We start from the raw sequence: 20,418 nt of genomic DNA, 5'->3' as shown, positions 1-20,418 counted from the left end.
TGTCCCACCCCAGGGAGCCCTGTGGATATCCGGGGAGCAGGGAGGAAGTCGGTGCGATAAAGCAATCTGTCTGCACAAAGACTCCATAGCCACCAGCGCTGCTCGGGTCCCTTGTTATCTGCAAGGCAGCCGCTTTGCATTGTACCGCGGGAGTTGATGAGCGCCGGACCTCTTTTCCCAGTAAGTGCCAGTGACTTCAGCACTTTTTGAAAGCCTACAGCTGGAGCGAAAACCCGCGACTCATAGCATGCCAGAGCACCAAGGAGGGGAAAGAACGGGGCTTTGTTCCTGCTCATCAGCTAGCAGAAAGGGACAGCAGGAGCCTTTGCTTAGCAACATTATTTTTTTTTGATGGGGTGTAAATAGGCAGTGGGGGCTTTTATGGGGATTTGCACATTATAGCCCGAGGGGGAGACGCTGCCAAGCTTTTGTGCAGGGAGTCACTGGACGTGAATGGGTGGGCTGGGGTAGAAAACCACGTCATTTGTCGCTGATAATGGCTGATACAGGCTGGCTTTTCCGCTGGCCTGGGGACACCGGGCAGCAGCTCTGCTGTATCCCAGGCCCTGCGCTCTGAATAGCAGGAAGCATTTATTTTCTGTTTTGATCTGATGTGGGCCAGCGTTCAGCAGAGGAAGGCGATACGTGAGCGTGATCCATGCAAACCAAAGTCACTCCTATGTGGAAGCCGTCCAGCAAATTATCCTGGAAACCGCAAGGTCCCAAAAGGAAACAGGCGGCCGGGAGCTGGAACGACACGTTAGATGCTTGAAGTCAGGGGTACAACTCGGTGGGGAAGAAACTCCCTGGCATATCTTTGTTTTTAAGTGGCGCGTGTGCTTTTGCCTTCCTCTGACATAGACTTGCCACCGGCTTTTTGAGAAACAGAAGTAATAGGCCACGCATCACACACTCCTGTTTATTTAGTGGGGTTACGTAAGTGTGGCGCGGGGCCTGGTGTGCGCGTGTGCTTGTGACTGCAGGAGACAGGCCTGGATCTGTGCGCGGCTGGATTCGGCCGATCAGCTGTGGGAGGGAGAGGTGGGTGTGGTGAGCAGTGACTTTTTAAAGCCACAAAGTAGTTCAGGGCCCCAAAGCTCAGAGGATCTGCGGCGACGGCTGAACAACAGGGAAAACATGAGCGCTCCTCTTATGTAAGATAAGTTTACACTGCCTTTCTTCAGGGTTTCTAGCCGCTCTTGCGCGTGGCTACTTGTCTGAAAGCTGGCTGCATTTGTGCTCGGCAGATTGCAGAAGGGGAGGCTTGAAAGTCACGCTGCACCGGGTAAGTCACTGATGAAATGAGAGTTTGGGAGCGTGCTGCATAGAAGTCCCTTTTCGGGGCTTATGTAATGATGGGAGGGCAGTGCCTTTCCTGCAGTGTCTGTCAGAAGCCAAGTGTATTGGTGCACTATGGTGAGGGCTGAGCTGTCTCAGTGAAAGGGGGAGAAATGTACTGCTGTTACCAATAAAGCATATGCCAAAGTGGTGGAAAGTGGGATCGTAGAGTCTTAAGAAACGAGGGCTGGCAGGGACATCTAGTCCAACCCCTGCACCAGCGATCAAGGTAAGCGAGCGGTGGGCTCCGTCCTCCTCCGTGCCAAGGTTAAACCCAAGCCTTGCATCTCTCACGTGAGACTACAAGGGGAGGATGCAGACCGTCTAGCTGGAGACACCTCGCAGGAGAGCAATCTGCCCCTGCCTGAAACTATTCCTGCGGCGCGTGACACAGGCTGCAAAAGGCAGGCAGCCTTCGTCTGACCTGGGATGGCTGGCTTGATGAAGCAAGATGGGGAGCTGTCTGCCGGGGAGGTGCGCGGCCTCCCTGACTGAGTCACGAGCCTGGTATTTGGCCCTAGTTATGGTGAAAGAGGCTGGTGTGTTTCTGCAGAAAGGAGGATTTCACCCAGGTACTTTGACACGGGTGGTGAATGTGTGCTAATAGAGGCATCGGTGTTCGGGGCTGGAAAGGACCCTACAGGATCCTCGGGTCCTGCCCCGCTGCAGCTGGGGTCAGATAGGAAAGGTCTCTGATCGTCTCTAACACACTCAAAGGTTGATAATGAATCACAGAGAAGTCAGGCTGGAAGGGACCCCCGGAGCTCGTCTAGTCCAACCCCCTGCCTGAGACAGGATCCTCTCCATCCAAACCATCCCATACAAATCCACTGTCTACCCTCTTACCAAAACTACATAATCAAACCTGACACACGCACAAGACACGGTAACAAAGAAATGTGATTAAACCTAGGCAAACTTTCTGGTCCAGGAGTGATTTTTTTTTTTAACCTGGTTTGATTGAATTGGGATCAACTGCTTAATTTCCAATGGCCAGAAAACTCCCCAGATGATGCAGCTGCTCTGCGAGACGAGGGTTTTGCTACCTTCATCAGTAAAGTTGGTAAGAGCATCATTCACAACGCAGCTCTGAGGATCTCTCATCTTGCCAAGGATCTGTCAGCGCTCTCCTTTGGTGTGACGGTGTCTTAAAGCCTGAAATGCTTCAAGCCAAATTCTGGACGGATTGGACCAGCCTTTTCTGATGAAGCAAAATGTGGGCAGAAAACTTCTGGCAAGGTTTCTGCATGTGATCTAGAGAATGCACACCTCCAGCGTAAGAGTTACAGCAACTTAAAAATCCCCTGGCATCCCAATTATATATTAGGGATATGTCTGGTTAGCGCCGCACAGCTGCGTTGTATTCCACCAGTGTCTACAGGCTTCAACAAAACTCTGCTGTGCCCAGGTTTGTGTCGACCTAGCATAGGCAAAAAAGGAGGCGGGGGCAGTGGTGGAGGTGAGCAATGAATGGATGATTCATTCGCTGATGAGAGTGGATCTGTGCTCCTATTCATGTGCCAACACATCTTTTTCCATGATCAAAGGGCCAAGCAAGATGTTGTCATGTGCAATGGTCAGGACGAGGTGTGTGTGTGAGGGGGGGCAAGGGACATAAACCCAAGTGTGCTGCTCCATTATATACCTTATGTGCCCTTGGGCAAGCTGTGCCCTGTCTTTTCCTTGGTTTTTCCATCTGTGTAATGGGGGACTATAGTGCAGCTCTGCCTTGCAGCAGTGTTTAGGACCATCCGTGGAAGATGGTAAAGCATGTGGGTAGCATAGTAAAGTTTGTCCTCTGTAGGGAAACTCAACTCTGCACACCGGCTTTCACACCAACTGTTGCAATGGTCTGCAGAACTACCTGTGGAAAGGAGTAACATCCAAGGGATGGGTGGCAAGAGAGGCAGGTCAGAGTGATGCCCTGCCGCAGGGAGAGCGTTTCTGCTGCAACATGGCAGGGAGCACTGCCTCGGAGATGACTGCTACCCCCGCCCTTGCATCCGACCGGACATTTGTCCCTGCAAGTTGCAGGGCACGAACCATGACGCGCTGCTACTGCGCAGTCGTAGCGAGCTACTGCACAGCCAGCGTCACTAGGAAGCCGTGCGGGGATGCTGCTCCACAGTAATGCCGGTTACTGCGCTGCCATTCAGTACTTGTATTTGCAAGTACTAAATGATGGTGCAGCAACATGTATCTGCATTCCTGAAGCATGTCTTGTTCACTCCCCTCCCGGCTCTGGTATCCTCCCCTCCCCATGCACCAAGCAGAGCATGTTTTTTTGGGTCTTTTTGCAAGGGCCCTGCTAAGTCCAGAAGCTTCAGCTGGTTTTAAGTTTTTTTTTTTTTCCCCAGGCAGTTGTAGCCATTAACCCTTTCCAGTCATTCTAGTGAGGCCTATACCGGTAGGAGGCAAGGGATTTGAAGCTCTCCCTGGAATCAGTCCCCCTGAGCTCTGCTGTCCTAGAGCCAAGCTGATCTAGTGGGCTCAATAGCTTTTAACAGGCAAAGGGTTGTCAGGCTGCAATGAAGATCTGGGGGGAGGTCAAAAGGCTCTGATTCAAATATCACAAAAAATACATCTATTTCAGTGGTTTTTAAAAGGGCATTTAATCAGGTCCGGATCCAGTGTGCCTCATGCAGCATTAGAAACAGGAGGTAGTTGAGCGCAGAGGGGTGCACTCAGATTTTAGCTTATGCTGAGCAGGCAAAGGTTGAACAGGGTTATGAAAAGCTTCTGGCTTGGGGGTGGACCAGTCTTCCAGTCCCCAGGATTGAAACGAGCCCCTTAGCACCCATCCAGCCATTTGTTTACTAGTTCACGCTAGCACGCGCCCTGTCTCCTTGCTCTTGGGTCAGATGCTCTCTGACCTGCTCACAGCTTCTTTCTTCAAGTAGCATGCCAGCAAGTTTTCCTCCCAGGGTCTTGGGTGGATAGAAAACTTGCTGGATTATCAGGTTCAAAGGTTAGTAATCAATGGCTCGATGTCTAGTTGGCAGCTGTTATGAAGTGGAGTGCCCCAGGGGTCGGTCCTGGGGCTGGTTTTGTTCAATCTTTTCATCAGCGACATAGAAGATGGGATGCAGTGCACCCTCAGGAAGTTTGCAGAAGATGCTGAGCTGATCGATAAGATGGAGGGTAGGGTTAGGATTCAGGGAGATCTTGACACATTGTTGGATTGGATCAAAAGAAATCTCATGACGTTCGACGAGGACAAGTGCAAAGTCCTGCACTTAGGACAGAACTACCCCATGCACCGGTGCAGGCTGGGGGCTGCCTGGTGAGGCAGCAGCTCTGCAGAAAAGGACCTGGGGGCACAGAGGACAAGAAGCTGAACAGGAGCCAGCAGTGCGCCCTTGGTGCCAAGAAGACAACCAGCATCTTGGGCTGCATTGGAAGGAGCGTCGCTGGCAGATCGAGGGCAGTGATTCTTCCCCTCTATTCAGCACTGGGGAGGCCACATCTGGAGTCCTGTGTCCAGCTGTGGGCCCCCACTACAGAAAGGATGTGCGCAAGTTGGAGAGAGTCCAGTGGAGAGCAATGAAAATGGCTGTGGGGCTGGGGGACAGGACTGGTGAGGAGAGGCTGAGGGAAATGGGCTGATTGAGTCTGCAGAAGAGAAGACCGAGGGGGACTGAATAGCAGCCTTCACCTCCCTGCAGGGGGGCTGCAAAGAGGATGGTGCTGGGCTGGTCTCAGTGGGGGCAGATGACAGAAGGAGCAATGGGCTCAAGCTGAAGCAAGGGAAGTTGAGGTTGCATATTAGGAAAAAACTTTCTCACTAAGAGGGTAGTAAAGCGCTGGAACAGGTTACCCAGAGAGGTGGTCAGGTCTCCATCCTTGGACCTGGGTAGACAAAGCTTTGGCTGGGATGATGAAGTTGGGGCTGGTGCTGCTTGGAGCAGGGGGCTGGACTAGATGTGACCTCCTGAGCTCCCTTCCAGCCCTTTCTATGAGTCTACCGGCTACATCTCTCTCAGCCTGGGATGATTTCATCCAGGGACAGTCCTGTGAAATGTGTTATGTTCCTTCTTGTCACTGGCTCATACCTTGCCTCACTTCTCCATCAGGTCTACAAGGCTGCCACATCAGCCTGGTTCTCCTTTCCTCCGGTGTGTGCAGTACTTATTGGTGGTGACATGACATCCAGGACCAAGGACCACAGGGATTAAGCAGCTGATTCAACTACACTGTCCTGAGGTCTTCCTTCTTTCCCCACCCCCGCAAAGCATTTCACTACTATCTTGTATCTAAATGCTTCCTTCTTCCTGTTAGACACTGTATTTGGGGGTTTATATTGTCATCCCCCACCCCTTTTTTTTTCTTTCCAATGTTCATCTTTTAATCTGCACACTGCATTTGCCAGCCTGCTTCCCTGGTGACTTCAATTGTACATGAACATTAACTTCTCAGTCAAGTCCCATTGCCTGCCTCCACCATCTGACATGAAAAGCTTGTTTCAGAGAGCTGGTGTTGGCCAAACAAGGCTTAGGATTGTTTCCCTTGTAAAACAAAAGGTTTCTTTGACTCCAGCCTAACTGCAAATTCAGCTAGCGGATAACACACTGCATTTGTATGAACTCAATGCTCTTAGTCTTGATAGGGAGGAATAAAGATTTAGATAAGAAAGAAGCAGACTTTGTTATCTACAGATTAACCCAGGGCCTCCAGGGAGCTTGTAAAAGAGCTCACAACTCATGTTGACTCGAGAGCAGTCTGCATTGGCCCCCAGTTGCCTAATTTAGGTCTCGGTCCACGTTTTCACCTGCATGGATCCAAACGAGTTGCTTTTGTACCTCTTTAGACTTCTCACTGTATTAACAAGTCAGGAGAGCCTTGTCAAAGACTACAGCATTATAAGCAAGCAAACAGGAAAAATATACAGTCCAGTCGTCTGTCTTCTGTGGAGACCACCGCTGCCGCAAATGCTCAGATCCATTTCTTTTAAAATCTAGGGTTGTCCCCAGAGCTCGTAATCAGATCACACCTCCCTGCCCAGGTATTGCAGGCTTGTTCCATGCCGCAAATGGTGCAGGTGGGTGCTGGTGCAGAGATTGATCTCCCTGGGTGTACTTTTGCCGGGGGAAAGTACTAACCTGCTATTGACACGTAGACCGGTGCTACATTTAGCTCCCACAAGCCACCCCTGTCATAATTTGCAGTTGCACCTGCATCCATTCCCCCCCCCCCCCCTCTATGTTTAACTCTAAAGAGCAAGGATGTAAACCATAATGGATGTTAAACCATAAACCACAGGATGGGATTCATCTTTATACCTCTGCAGTGTTGGGAGGAATAGGGCCGTGATCATAATCCAAGTCTTCTAGGTGCCAACATACTTTTAGGTGACAGTAATGCCTGGACCTGAGTGCATTTGCAAGATGGGACACCTGTGCTGCAAACTGAAATGCAATGGTGGGGTGAGAAGAGTTATGATCTGTGGAGTAGGTGGTGTCTTCACTGCAGAACTGGCCTAGGGGGCTGGATACCCAGCCTCCCAAGCCTGCCGCTATGGGCAGGCCACACTGCAGAGCCCTGCCTAAATGACTGCATCCCCACTGGTACTGCACACATCTGTCTCTAAGGTTTCAGGGGGGCACTTCTGACACCGATATTAGACATGCCACCCAGCCTCTCTCTCTCTCTTCTCCATGATGCAGTGAACTGAGCTGCTGTTTGCTGTATTCCCAGTGCCAGGTGGGATCGTTTCTGTGGACAGAGGCAGATGTGAGGGGTGATGGCATTGTAGAAAACCACTGGAGGGCTATTCACAGCCAAATGCTTTAGCCGACATCCTCATTACAGGGTGGAGGAGGATTGCCCCGGCTCTAACTTCTCTTCCTAATGGAGCCAACAAACCTGAGTTGGGAGCATCGTGGTAATCGGGTAACAAGCTTTTAGGGTCAACACCTCAGTACGAGCCTGGAGCTAACTCTGCCATGAAGAAATGCCCATAGTAAAACTCCCTAGTTGCATTTGATGCTCTCCACCAGCGCCAAGCTTGACTCCAGGGGTCCTCATGCCTGTCTCTAGGGAGGTGAGGAGCTTGCTCAAGAGAAATGAAGTGGGCTCATTCCTTGTCAGATGCTGATGAGGTTGGGTTGTCCGGAGGGTCACGTGAGCGGTATCCCCCAGCTCAGGGAGGATGGTGCATATGCCTAGTACGGGATGGGAATGAGACTGAAAAGTGGGTGAACTGAAGCTAATGAACTGGCAGTCATTGGAGCAGAAAGCACTGGGATGGTGCAATGACTTGCAAGGACAAATGAGTCAGGAGGGGTGGAGCTGTGACCTTTCACACGGGGAGTTTAAAGCAACGAAAGTGCTGGGGACAGATGTGCTCTTGGCACCCCTGCTTTGGATGGAGGATACCTCCCACCTTGCCTAGACGCTAAAGGACTTGGTGCTATTCCTACCCATGGACCACAAGTTCTGTCTGGGATGATTTTGAAGCATCAAGCTCCACTTGATTTGGAAATGCAGCTGAGATAAAGCAAGGATTCAAGGGCAGAAGTGGGGCATTTTGTGCTGAGAGCGGATGGTCCCCATCTGAAGACATCATCATAGGTGAGAAGGTAACAGAACGGGTGATGATAAGCAATTCAACAAGAGGCTTTGAATCCTGTCTGATGTCTATGGGTTTTTTCCCAGTAGTGATGCTAATGCAACAAGAGGCATGGGGCATAGGACTGCAAATTAGTGGAAAGCAAAATCTTCATCTCTTCTGCTGAAAATAATATTGGACATGCCTCTCTGTATTGTTCTCTGATCTCCGCAGAACAAGTCTAGTATGCTGCTCACCTCTCTCAGGGGTGTCAAGGCCGCTGCATCTTGATGTGCATGTTTGACAGCTCTGCTGTGCCTTGATCCTGATACAATAGGACCTGATCACCAGCTCAGGTTGGATCGAGGATTGTTCTTCTCTAATGGATGCTTGGCCACAGGAAGATGACTTAGTCTTGGTTCACGCCTCCCCATCCCTCTTGGTGCAAGAGGGTACCTGGTATACTTCAGCAGAGAGGCCAAAAACCTGGTGGGCCATGAGGTTGGATGGCTTCTGAGAAAGCTCCGCATCATCTATCCATCCAGTTTTCAAGCAGGATCGAGGTAGGGCAATGTGTTCGGGGAGCTCCCTCTGCTCCTATCCTTCCATCTTCTCTCCCCAGTGCTAAATCACGCAACTGGAAAAGCCAGAATTTACAGCCATATTATTAAGATGGACTCGTACAGAAAGTAAGAACCACAGAAAATATTGCAATCAGGATCATAAAGCAACTTAACCCATGGGTGACTGAGATTTCATCGTGTATTTGAAGGCAAACGGTTAATAATGCCAGGAGCAGACTTCAGCAGACTGGGGATGCTTAGCCCACGTTGCCTTTATTAATTCTGCAGAACAAGGGAGTTTTGTGAACCCTCTGTCCAGAGGAGCCACTCGTCCGACCTGAGGCACTCTGCTGATGCGCAGCTCTGCCGCAACTCCCATTCAGTTCCTAAAATGTGTAAATGCTGGATGTGACCTCTGCTTGCCCCTAACCCCCCTCTTGGCTATTTAAGGTTCGGCCCTGAGTCATCATTCGGATGGCACAATAGCAATTGCTTTGAAATCTCCTTTGTCTAGGGGTGAGTAAACACCATACTCAAATACTTGCTCCAGTAAATGACTCCAACTCATGACCTTAAGAAAGGGGGGCTGAATTCCCTCCATTATCTTTTTAGTCTCCTTAGATCATATAACCTTGCCAGCTAACAGCTGCGTGTGAAGTAAGAAGGGCTGCTTTAAAACTTCACCAAACTCTGGCTGAATGAATGGCAGAAGATAGGGTAGAGATTGCACTTTATAGACTAAATAAATAAGGGGGGGGGTACATATAATCTCATACACACACACATATATACACATACACAAACATATATACACAAATCTATGCATGCATATATTTACATGCATATGCACACACACATATAGACAAACGTATACACATGTGTATATACATACACGCATATATATGTACACACGCACACACATATACACATGTGCATGCATGTGCACACATATGTACACACACATATAGAGACAAACACACGCATGCACATGCATACACACATATGCATACACATGCGCACACAGATATATACTGTATACACGTGTGTGTAGATATGTATATGTAGATATGTATACATATATAGCTATGTAGATCTGTATGCATGCACATGACGGTGTGTACTTATATCTCTTATGTAGAGTAGTAGTCTGTAAAGTGCATGTCTACCCGACCTCTTGCCACATGCGCAATAGAGAGAGCATCCGCAAGCGTTCATGAACTTGAGTCCCCTTCCTCAGAGGAGTGGATGGTACTAACGAGTACGGGAGAGGGAAGAGTACTGAAATCATAGCCTTGGACAATCCAGGTTGGTTGCCAATGCTGCAGGTGGTGAGGGCTCGAGGAAGGTCATTCAGATTTGGCTTATCTCCGATGGCTGCGGGGCAGAAAGGAGGCACCGGATGTACTTAATTTCCAGTGTGTGCTCTAGAGGACATGTCGAGGGACGTTGGAGTGGTTTGTAGCAGAGGCGTCTGAAACGATGACCTTTCATCCCACAAAGGAGACTCTTATTGATTTCAAATCTCTGCTTGTTAACCACACATAACCGTCCGTTCGCTCTGTGAAACTAGCTTCTCTCAGCAGACTGATTGCTTTGGCCAAAAAGCATTAGAAAGCAAAATTAAAAGTTCTCCCCACCAGCTTTATACTCTGATTCTCAGTCTTGAAGCAGAAGTGCTTTGCTGAACAGGCTGAAGTTCTCTAGGCAAAAAAAAAATGGAGTTTCTCCTTAAATAATATAGAGGTGTTGGGGGAGAGTGGGGAGTGAATGAAAAAGGGTTGCAAAGTGCATTTGGATGGGTGCAGTTGCCTCAGCACCTTTTCCAGCAAGTGGATGTGTTTGTTGCATGCAGGCTGACCACCTTTTCAAAATGGAAAGGGGGGACATGTGCCTCCCTCTCCTTCTTCCCCCCAGCTCCCTTCCCACTGCAGCAGGAGCAGAGCCGAGCAGGAGCGGATGTGGGCTGTCTGCTACGGGCTTGGGGCTCCCTGCCCTGTTGTTTCTGCCCTGGAGCCCCGTGCCATCCATGTGCCCCCTGCCCACCCCACAGCAGTGGGGGGCACAACCCCATGCCACCACTCCCCCACTGCTGCTGGGCAGGCACGGGGTGCATGGACAGGACAGGGCTCCCAGGGCAAAAGCAACAGGGTGAGGAGCCCTGAGCCTGCACTGGGCTGCCTCTGTCCCACAGAAAAATTTAGGGGCATATGCTCCCTGTGTCCTCTGGATGAGCCACATGTGGCTCTATCCCAGCCTCAGGCTGCACACACTGCCCTGCCCCTACCCCACTCCCTCCCTCACCGTGGGGGCCTCCCATAGACTTACCTGCAGGGGGCTGCTCTCTATGCTGCCCGGCTGCCTTCCTGGCCACATGCACATGTGCAGGCCTGCGCATGCACTTGGCATCCCCTGTGTCCCACTCCTGGCAGCCCCAAGCAGCCCATGCAGGCTGGAGTGCTGCCCCCCTGCAAGGGCGAACCCGCTGTTTTCTGATCCCTGCACAATGCTGCGAATCTGGGACAGATTCAAAGCGGCAGCCCCTCATTGCTTGCCTTCACACCGATAAAAAAAAGGCTTGTACAGGTGCTTCTTCATATGAAAGTGATCTCAAGGCACGGGACAGGGGCTGGAGAGGCGGGCGGCTTACTGCTGTCCATTTGAGTCAGGTGTACCGCTTCCATCTGTCCCCTCCCAAGTGAAGCTAAACTGCAGTAACTTTCCTCCCTGTTTCATTTGGGGGTAAATCGCTGCAGGTTAGGAATAGGCAGATGAAACACTTACACCGTGACAGCTAATGCTGAATTGTGCTCCTTAAAGGCCATTTCTCTCCTTCTGTACATCTGTCCATGCCCTCAGAGTTGCATTTTTTTTTCTGGTTAGCAATATCTGCAAACCACACCCTGCATTTCTTTCCCTTGGCTCCTTTCCCTGCTAGTCTTCTGTGACATTAGTTGGCAACGCTTGCTTTCTCAAGCATGTTTATCTCTGTCTAGAAAAGGAGGAAGCCCTGGGAATGTGTTCACGTGGGTTCATCGCTGTGGCTTGGTACTTCCATTTTGGGCAAATCCTCCCGGGTGCCAGACGTAGCTAGTTTGTGCTTAGAAAAGGAAGGGAGGTTTTCTGTTCCCCTGAAGAAGTGGGATGTGGGCAGAGCTGCTGTGGCGGTAGGTGGCTTTTGTGGCAATGTAGAGTTGTCTTCTGGCTTCCAGCAGAGCTGGGCTTCTGCACGCTAGCATTAGATAATCTGAGGCAGGAAATGTGGTCTGATGCTCAGTGTGGCTGCTTTGTACATACATGGGTTTCAGTTGGGAATGTGAATTTAGCACTTGTAGAAATAACTTGGGCTCGACTTTTCAACAAAGGGCCCTACTACACGGCGACTCACTTGGACGCAGGGTAAAGTTACTTCTTGCAAGTGTCATGTCTCTGCTTCTCTAGTCCGTTTAATCCTGGAGGTGAGTTTGCTCCCAGCAAACCGGGCTACTCCCCACTCGTTGTAACAGCATCTACTGCAAGCCTCTGTATGTTCGCTCCTTACTATAAAGTCCCGGAGCAACTAATACATGCTACTAGTACTGTGTGTCCGACTGCTTCCTAGGGTAGGGACTGGGCAACACCAAGCATGAAGGACAAATTTGGGCTATAGGAAGGACTGCAATATGAATCATTTGGGATCTCTGTAAAGCTCTTGCGTGTTGCGTTTAGGACATGGGCACTGCTGAAGGCATAACGTCACTTCTGCGAGAGGAAGAAACCTTCTCGGCATGTCTAGCCCGGATTGACTCCATCATTCTCAAGCCCATGTTGCAAGCAGGTAAGTCCCCTCCTCTTCCCATAATTATTTGCTGCTTCTCATCTGAAAGCAGAGCTTGTTGGGTAGGTTTTCGCAGGAGGGGATGGGAATAAATGTTGTTTAGACCCAAACTGGATAGTGAGGTTGGTAGGTTATGAGTGACCTCCAGTGCAAGCCTTTTTCTGGGACCATGAGGCGCTTTCTCTTGCTCTACTGGAAGCTAAGGTATGGTGAGACCATTGGAGACATGGAGACCTTTTCCTTTCTCCTGGCCACCGACAGTCCTGGTTTAAATGCCACCCACGGTCTTGCTTTTGCCTTCAGGCTTGCTTAAGTCTGGCGGGTGGAGTCTGACAGTTCATTCCTGGCAACGTCCCCTCCCCTGTGTTTCTCCTGCCTTACTCTGGTGTGGGAATATAACCCGTGGAGTCAGGTTTTCAGCCAGTATAAACAGCTCCATAAACATCGATGGAGCTACACAAATGTGCCTAATGGCTGGGGGACTGCCCAGGGACACCTCTTGCAACAAGTCAGCGTGTCAAATACCTGTCTGCATATGAAGACACATAAAAAGTATTGGCAAACAGACTAATGTACTCTACTGTGTGCATCAGGGCAAACTAGATAGATAAACCCTGCCATCCCTTCCAGTCCTATCTGTGCCTTACATGAAGTCTCTAGACCTGCGACTCACCCAGGACACCACAGCACCCCAGGCTTCCTTGAGATCTTTCCAAGGGTGTCATGGGGTGCTACACAACTTGGGGACTCTTAGGTTTGCAAACATGATTCACACGATCAACCCAGAGGCTTCAAACAGAAAGCCACAGTTATGGTCTTTTGGAGTTGTTTGCAACAGAAAAGAAAACAACCCTGCTCTATTACTTTTCTGTAGTCAAAAAAGGAGTGAAAACTAAGAGCTGACATTTCCCAGGGGTCCCTCAAGTTGAAGAAGTTTGCGAACCACTTCTCTAGACATTGTGGTGTCCTTCCCCCCCTCCCTCTTTCCAAGAACCTTATGATCAGAAAGGAAAAGAAAACTTCAAACTTTTGCTGCTGTTGAACGACCGATTCCATGCTCTCTGGGACGTGACGGAGGACCACCACCGAGCCCTACGGCAGAAGTTCAGCACGTCCACGTCCTTCCACATCCAAGACATCTACATCATTTGGAAGGCTGACCTGTTTCTCAGGCACTACATCCAGTAAGTATAGATAATGTCTTTGCAAGGTAGCTTATAGGAGCAAACCGGTAGACTATAGGATTAGCACTGGGCGATCTAATGGGTGTCCTCTCTCTAGCGATGGCTATTGCTTCCGAGAAGGTTTAACTTACTTATGATCTCGTGATCATGTTTGCGCCAGAGATTTAAAAAAAAACCTGGAGTGTCAGGGAAATAATCGATGTCTCTGAGCTACGAGCCCGTAAAGGCGTTGCTGGGATCACAGTGGGATGGTTTATAGGAGGACGATGTACGGGGAGATGGAAACGTCTATTGAGAGACTGGCTTGTAGCACATCATGATGGAGTAACAACCATCACTAGGACTTGTTGAAACACAGCTGTCAGTGGTAAGCATGAATAAGTGTTAGCAGGTTTGGGGCTCTGCTATGGTCTATGATTTCAGTTGTCAACTGAGATGAACTGTAGAGCTCGGTCGCTGCTGTGTGCTACATGATAGAGATGTTCTTAGCAATAGATTGACTTTTATTAGTTACTACACCCTACCTACTCCTGGTATTGCCTGAGTTTATCTAGGTACCTGGGCCTGAGCTTGCAGGTTGGACTGGGAGCCACATCTGCCTGCAGACTCCCTCCCTCCCTCCTCCCAGTATTAGACTTTAACCAAGGGCTATGTGACTTTTTCAATTTGAGTTTGTGTGGGTTGTGGTCAAAATAAAGAAGTGCTGCTTTCAGCAGTTCCGTTTTGTGTGCGTGTGTGTGTGTGTGGGGGGATCTTCCTTTTTTATGATTTGTTGAAATCTCCTGATTTCGGCAATTTTGCGGTAGAAAACTTCAGATATGTTTAGAAGCCGACTTGGAAGCAAAGCTCATTGTTCTTGTATAAAAAGGTATTGAAAAGTGGTGTGTGTCAAAAACGAACTGAAAAGTAGTGTGCGTGTGTGTGTGTGTGTGTGTGTGTGCGCGTGTAAAGGTAAAGGTCAAGCTGAGCCACCCCAAAGACATCTGGAATCTCGTTTCCAAAAACCATTTTCATTCTGGACTGAAAAATCTTAATTGCTGCATTTCCCACCAAACAGCATCTGTCTGTCTGCCCAGCCCTTGCACTGACACCTGTGGTCTTTGTCCTGATCAGATGGATCTGACGTTAGTGTGCCCTTGTGTGTGCATGTGCCTAAGGGGGCCACCCCATTACAAAGCCCATGGATTTTCAAGCTTCTGGGAAGCAGCAAGAAGGAGATGGGATGGGAATGGATCTAACAAATGCTGATTAAATTCCTGGCAGAATAGCCAGAGTAATTCAAATACCTAGTGACACTCCCCATTGCACACTCTTGACAAATCGTGTTTCTCTTCCCCTCTAGTGGCAAAACCATGCACATTACTTTGAGTCTGTGCTGAGTGCAGACTTGGCTCTTGATCTTGAGCGACAGAAAGTTGTACGTATAGACCTGGGGTTGTAGTCCTTTCCCTGCAGTTTAGTTCTTTAGGGCTGCTGTTGTATGAGCACAAGGGGTGTTAGGTTGAGTGTCAGGAGAATATCTTAATGGTGGGAAGACACTGGAGAGGACCTAAAGTGGGTGAAACCTGTGGAGTGAGTTACAAGATCGGATGTGGTGGGCCCTGTCTCCAGCTGCCTCTCTAGGTATGGAGCGAGCTGGCGCAGACTTTCAAAGTCACCACCAGCATTGCTGAAACCTGGTAGCTAAGTCCTAACTTAACTTTGTCTATATATTTATTTATTTTTTTTTACCAACAGGTACTTCACAACTTTTTCAAACTGTGTTGTAGTTCAGAGCTTTGACCAAGCTGCAAAGAATAAGAGGTTAGTGGCTTAGACTCATTGATCTCCTGTCCAGCATTAAGTAATACATCCATTTTGAATGGTGGAATTATAATGGAGTGGGACTTTTAGGCTGGTCCTGGGGTCCCATGGCTGATAAGAGAGAGGCAGTGAGCAAGGCACCAATGATATATGGGGAGAAAGGGCTTCATCATCTTGTGACCCAGCCTGTCTATCAAAGAGGTGGCATGGGGGTCCTGTTTTGCAGTGATCCCACTGTCACAGTGAGTCTGCATGTCCCGCCAACTTCCATGCAGGTTGCTTCTGCATTTAGTTGCTGTGTCATTGTGGTGCAATGCTGAGTCATAACAACACCATCTTGACCCACACCGGGGTGAATGACTTCTGCTTTAAACACATGGCTGCTTCCCCACTTCCCAAACTTGGTCACGTTCACCATCTGTCTTTATCTAAAACTATCTGCCACAGCTAGAAAGTGGCGCCTGCTGCTTCACGACATTGTGCCACCTTTGTGGTGCTCAGGCTATTTCATGCACCTTGAATATCATATCTTGAACCACCGAAGACCCTGTGCTCACACTGAATACAAGTCTGATTGTCTGAGCTCTCTGGTGGATTTGGGCACGTGCCCCTCTCTCTCCAGGCTTGGACAGGCTGCGGGTTTTCTTACTCCTGTAATGAAGTCCTTCATCTGACCAGGCTGAACTGGTCCAGTTCCTGGGACGTTTAGGTGGGGCTAAGTGAGAAGCTGCTTCCTTTTTAAGACATCCCTCTTCATTTTGACACAACACCAGGCTGTGTGTGGCTTGATCCTCCCTGATCCCAGTGTAGCAGTGCTGATGTGCTTCTGTCCTGAAAGATGAGTCCAAGTGGTACACCTAATAGTAGTGTAGGGGAGATGCTAGTCTCCTCTGCAAGAATGGTCAATGCAAGGTGTCAGTGCTGATAGGCTTGGTTAGAGGAGAAGGATTTTGATACGGTTTCTGTTAACTTGCAAATAAGTACTCAACACTAGTATTAAGGCGCGGCAGTTCCCAAATGGCGGTACGCGTACCACCATTATTACGCAGACGACCTGTCCATGGTATGCATGAACAGATTATAATTACTTTATATGACAAATAATTGCTGGTAGTTCTGAAGGTTGCATTGTTTTAAATCGGTGGTGCACAGTCTGTCTGAGGTTGGGAACCACTGAGGTAGAGATTGAAGTGTGATGGTTTCTAAGCACCGTATTCATCACGAGAGCATGAAATGTTTTAACTCGAATAAAGTGACTCAGCTGAGTGTTTGGCTCCTCTGTGGGAAGGAGAGATATCATGCCTCAGAAGATGGTGCTTAGTGCATCACCGTATGTTAGCAAGAGGATGCTGCTACTCTTGGACCGGGAGAAGGACCAGTCAGTGGTTGTGTCCCATCCTTGTCTTGGTGAGAAAGGATCCTATATGGTTCCCTGTCCTGACACCTACCAGCAAATTTGGCTGAGAAGTGAGGCAGAGAATAGGAAGATGAAAAGGCTTAGGACCCAGAATGAATAATCTTAATTTTTGGGACAAGAGCCCAAATGCAGCAACTTGATTATGTCTTGTGCAACTTTTCAACTTGTATGGTGGGGAAAGCCCAAGCAAACAATCCTTTTAATAGCAATGATTTAGAGGCCAGCATAAATGAACAAGACTGAATCTGACTTTTTTCCTGCAAAATAACTGTGGGAAGGAATCAGATGATTGGAACCAATGGACGCTTGGCCCTTTTAGAGTTGATCTTATAAGGGAAAATGGTTTTATGAGCACTCAGTGTCTCTCCAGATGGACTGTCGGGAACCCCGAAGACTGAGAATTTCTCACCAGGCCTGTAAAACTCACACGGAAAGCTTTCTCCTTCTATTTGAAAGTTGTTTTTTGGAGGGTTTTTTTGGATTTGCCTGAAGGAATAGTGTAGATCTGCAGCCTGCTTGTCAACTCCCTCTCTCCTGATGCTGCACGCATAACTTTCCTTTGGTCTGCGCTCCTGGTCAGTTTTGTTCAGTGAGCGACTAAAGAAGAATTGTCTCTAGTCGACTGTGTTTCAACACCCCTGATGCTGGGGCCAGGAGCAGCCTGGGTTTTCTTGTAGTATGGTGTCAACCATTGTCCAAGCACTGTCAAAAAGGCCACTGCGAAGACACAAAAACTGAACTCCTTTGGTTTTAGGGTTTAATCTGAGTTGTTTGATCAGCTTTGGTTTGCTGCTGCATTGTCCCTCATGCATAATTCAGTCCGTGGGGAAGTAATGCTATAGTGGCTACTATTTTGGGAACACCTTTCAATTGATTTGCCCTCCTTTGCAAACGGATTGTTTTCCCCCCAAGCTTAAACAGCAGCTCTAATATAGTTGTACTATATTGGTCTGCAGTCCAGCGGCTCGCTTGCTGGACTATAACGCGGCCTGAATGCCGTACGCTTGTCGTGTGGTATATTCACCAGGGTTGTCCTCTAAAAAGCTCCCAAGGCTGCCGTGTCGCCTCGTCATTTAGATAGATAGAAAAAAGCAGAGCTCTTCACTGTGGGGGGCTGAATAATACCACTGGATAATGAAGTTGTGCCATGATTCAATCCCATAGCGAAGCTTGGAAGAATCACAAGACAGCGCTGAAGCAATTTCTCACAGATGGGATCCCAGAGACCTCCGTATCCATGGCCTTGCATACCATCCTCCAGAAACCCATCCGAGAGCACGTCCAGCAGTATTCCCTCATCCTTACCAGGTTGAGCGAGGCCACTGGAAAGGTACTAACCTTTGCATGCCGGGATAGCCTCATGCCAGAGCTGTGGGGCTTTGATAACAAAGATGACTTACATCTGTACCAAAACGCTTATTAATAGGGTTTCCCAGGTGGTAGTCTTTTATCAGTGTGAGTTATTTGTTCTGCTTGAGCGTCTTTAAGCATTTTACAGTAAAGGTCTTGGTCATAGAAGAGAAAAAAAATCGGACCCACATCACATAGATCAAAAGTGTTAATTCAAATGGGTTTCTTATCAGACCCAGACCACGGGGCTCCTTGGCGGTAGTGGTGAAGGGGTTAACGCAGCTGTCACTCATTCCCTACCACTGCCAACATGATCCCCAAAGCAGCTTTCTGGCTGGGAATTTGGCAGCATCCAAATGCCCAGATGCTCTTCAGAGGCCCACATACTGAGTGAAATGGCTCTGGAGTAGTACATCTGACAGACGATAGGGGTACGGTACTGCCCAGTGTAACAGATGCATTGGAAATAGGGTTTGGACCCAGGAGGCTTGACCCACAGCCCATTGCTCTAATGACGAGGCCACAAGGTCTCCTAAGACATCAAGGAATTGCAGGCTGGCAATTCATAGCTGCTCTTCTGGTTTGGACATAGGAAGGGGTAGATATGCTGGATGCTGAAATATTCCTAAACTCTCTTTCCCTGCTCAACAGTGCCCTGAGAGAGACCTGATTACCAGTGCCATCAAGGAATATGCAGAGCTGCAGTCTTTCATCAGCCAAGTGCTGGATGAAGCCAGTTTGACCAAAGCCCTGTGGAGATCCTTGGGGCACAAACTCACAGTGAGTCATAAATATGGACTGGATGGTCGTCCCGTCTCTGGCATCCTGTGGCGGTCCTATTGGCAGTCTAGAGCAGCATTGAGCTTGCACTAGCAACATCCATGGATTAACTCCCTGCAGGGGGGTTGCAAAGAGGATGGAGCTGGGCTGGTCTCAGTGGTTGCAGATGACAGGACAAGGAGCAATGGGCTCAAGTCACAGCAAGGGAAGTTGAGGTTAGATATTAGGAAAAACTTTTTCAGTAGGGGAGTGGCTCAGCACTGGAACAGAGAGAGGTGGTGCAGTCTCCATCCTTGGAGGTTTTTAAGGCCTGGCTTGACAAAGCCTTGGAGCAGGGGGCTGGACTAGATGTGACCTCCTGAGATTCCTTCCCACCCTTATTTTCTGTGATTGAGGGCTTCATTCCTCTTTACCAAAGGTGTGATCATTGCAAGGCCTCCCTTACGGTTCCAGGCAGCCATAATGGTGGACACGCAAGTCCTTGCAATCTTGGGTTAGTTTCCGTAGCCGTTGTCCCAGGGTCTGTTCAGACATCCCCAGTGACCTCCAGAATGCCCAGGGTTTAATTTGGCTTTCCTGAAGAGTCAAATTTAACATCCCTACTTCCCAGTGATAGCATAAGTTTCCTGTGCCAGTCTTCCCACTACCGTCTTCAACAACACATCAAACAATCCCTTCTCAGTCCTTGCGAGTCCTGTCAAGCCTCCCATCCCAGGAGCCCGGCTTTCCTTCTGCTTCATGCTCATTGAGAAAGGACCCTGCTTCCCAGAAGACCATCCTGCCTCCTTTTAAAGGGTTCAAACCATGCTGCTACTCCATCTCACTCTTCTCTCCTTCTCCACCTTCTCCAGAGGCTTATGGAAAACCCAGGTCTTCCTCTCCCAGGACATGACCATTTGCCACAATATGGGGCTCATGGGCAGGCTGTCTAGTTAGCTTTCTGATCCCATGATCCTTCAGCTGGGAGCAGCAAGCTGCTAATAAGATCTGGCTCTAGCTAAGCAAGTTTCTTGCAGCGGGTCTCCACGGAGCATCTACACATGCATTCATGTGCCTTAGTTGCTGCCTATTTAGTTTAGTACTTGCTTAATGAAGTACTAAGTACATGCACGGTAACTACATTTACTGCGCAATAGCGCCAGCACATGTTTATTTTGTGACACCTACTGCACATTACCAGTAGTACTGCACGGTAGGCGATTAGCACAATTTTTAACCGCCACGCCACTGCTACTGCGCAGTGTTATTAGGCTAAGGCGCAGTAAGTGTTTCATGTAGATGTGCCCCACCAGAAGTAAACTCACAGGATGGGGTCTAAGGGATTTGGATAAGTGCCATATCTTCCCACATTCAACACACACGTTTCCTCCAAAATTCAGCTGCTGGAAATTACGATCCAGGAAATAAAGCAGTTTCCGCCACTGGCAGTCTCTTCCAGGAAAAAGCAGAAGTTACTGGCTGTGGATGTTTTCTCTTTGCTCCCCAGCGGAGATGCTCAAGGGACTATCTCTTCCTCCCACCCCTTCATTCTGCTATTCAGAAACAAGTTGCATATTTTATTTGGGGACATCTCATAGGTGGGAAAATACACAATTTGTTTCAAAAGAGAAGTGGGTAAGAGG

General features: G+C 48.9%; 1 protein-coding gene across 1 annotated transcript in view; it reads left to right on the top strand.

Annotated features, from left to right (window-relative positions):
- Positions 1–557: 557 nt before the first annotated feature.
- Positions 558–20,418, top strand: part of ALS2CL (ALS2 C-terminal like) — a 57,157-nt gene continuing 37,296 nt past the window's right edge. Inside the window, exons 1-6 of the mRNA XM_090047963.1 lie at positions 558–1,285; positions 12,154–12,262; positions 13,254–13,446; positions 15,184–15,249; positions 17,831–17,996; positions 18,668–18,796. Coding sequence (XP_089904089.1) covers positions 12,157–12,262; positions 13,254–13,446; positions 15,184–15,249; positions 17,831–17,996; positions 18,668–18,796 — 660 coding nt within the window. The 5' untranslated portion in view covers positions 558–1,285; positions 12,154–12,156. The remainder of the gene's footprint in view (positions 1,286–12,153; positions 12,263–13,253; positions 13,447–15,183; positions 15,250–17,830; positions 17,997–18,667; positions 18,797–20,418) is intronic.

The sequence above is a fragment of the Crocodylus siamensis genome, chromosome 5 (genome assembly GCF_052110815.1).
Source record: "Crocodylus siamensis isolate JL-2025a chromosome 5, ASM5211081v1, whole genome shotgun sequence".
NCBI classification, from domain to species: domain Eukaryota; kingdom Metazoa; phylum Chordata; order Crocodylia; family Crocodylidae; genus Crocodylus; species Crocodylus siamensis.
The sequence above is the reverse complement of the archived record's forward strand: the minus strand, read 5'-3'. Positions and strand labels throughout refer to the sequence as shown.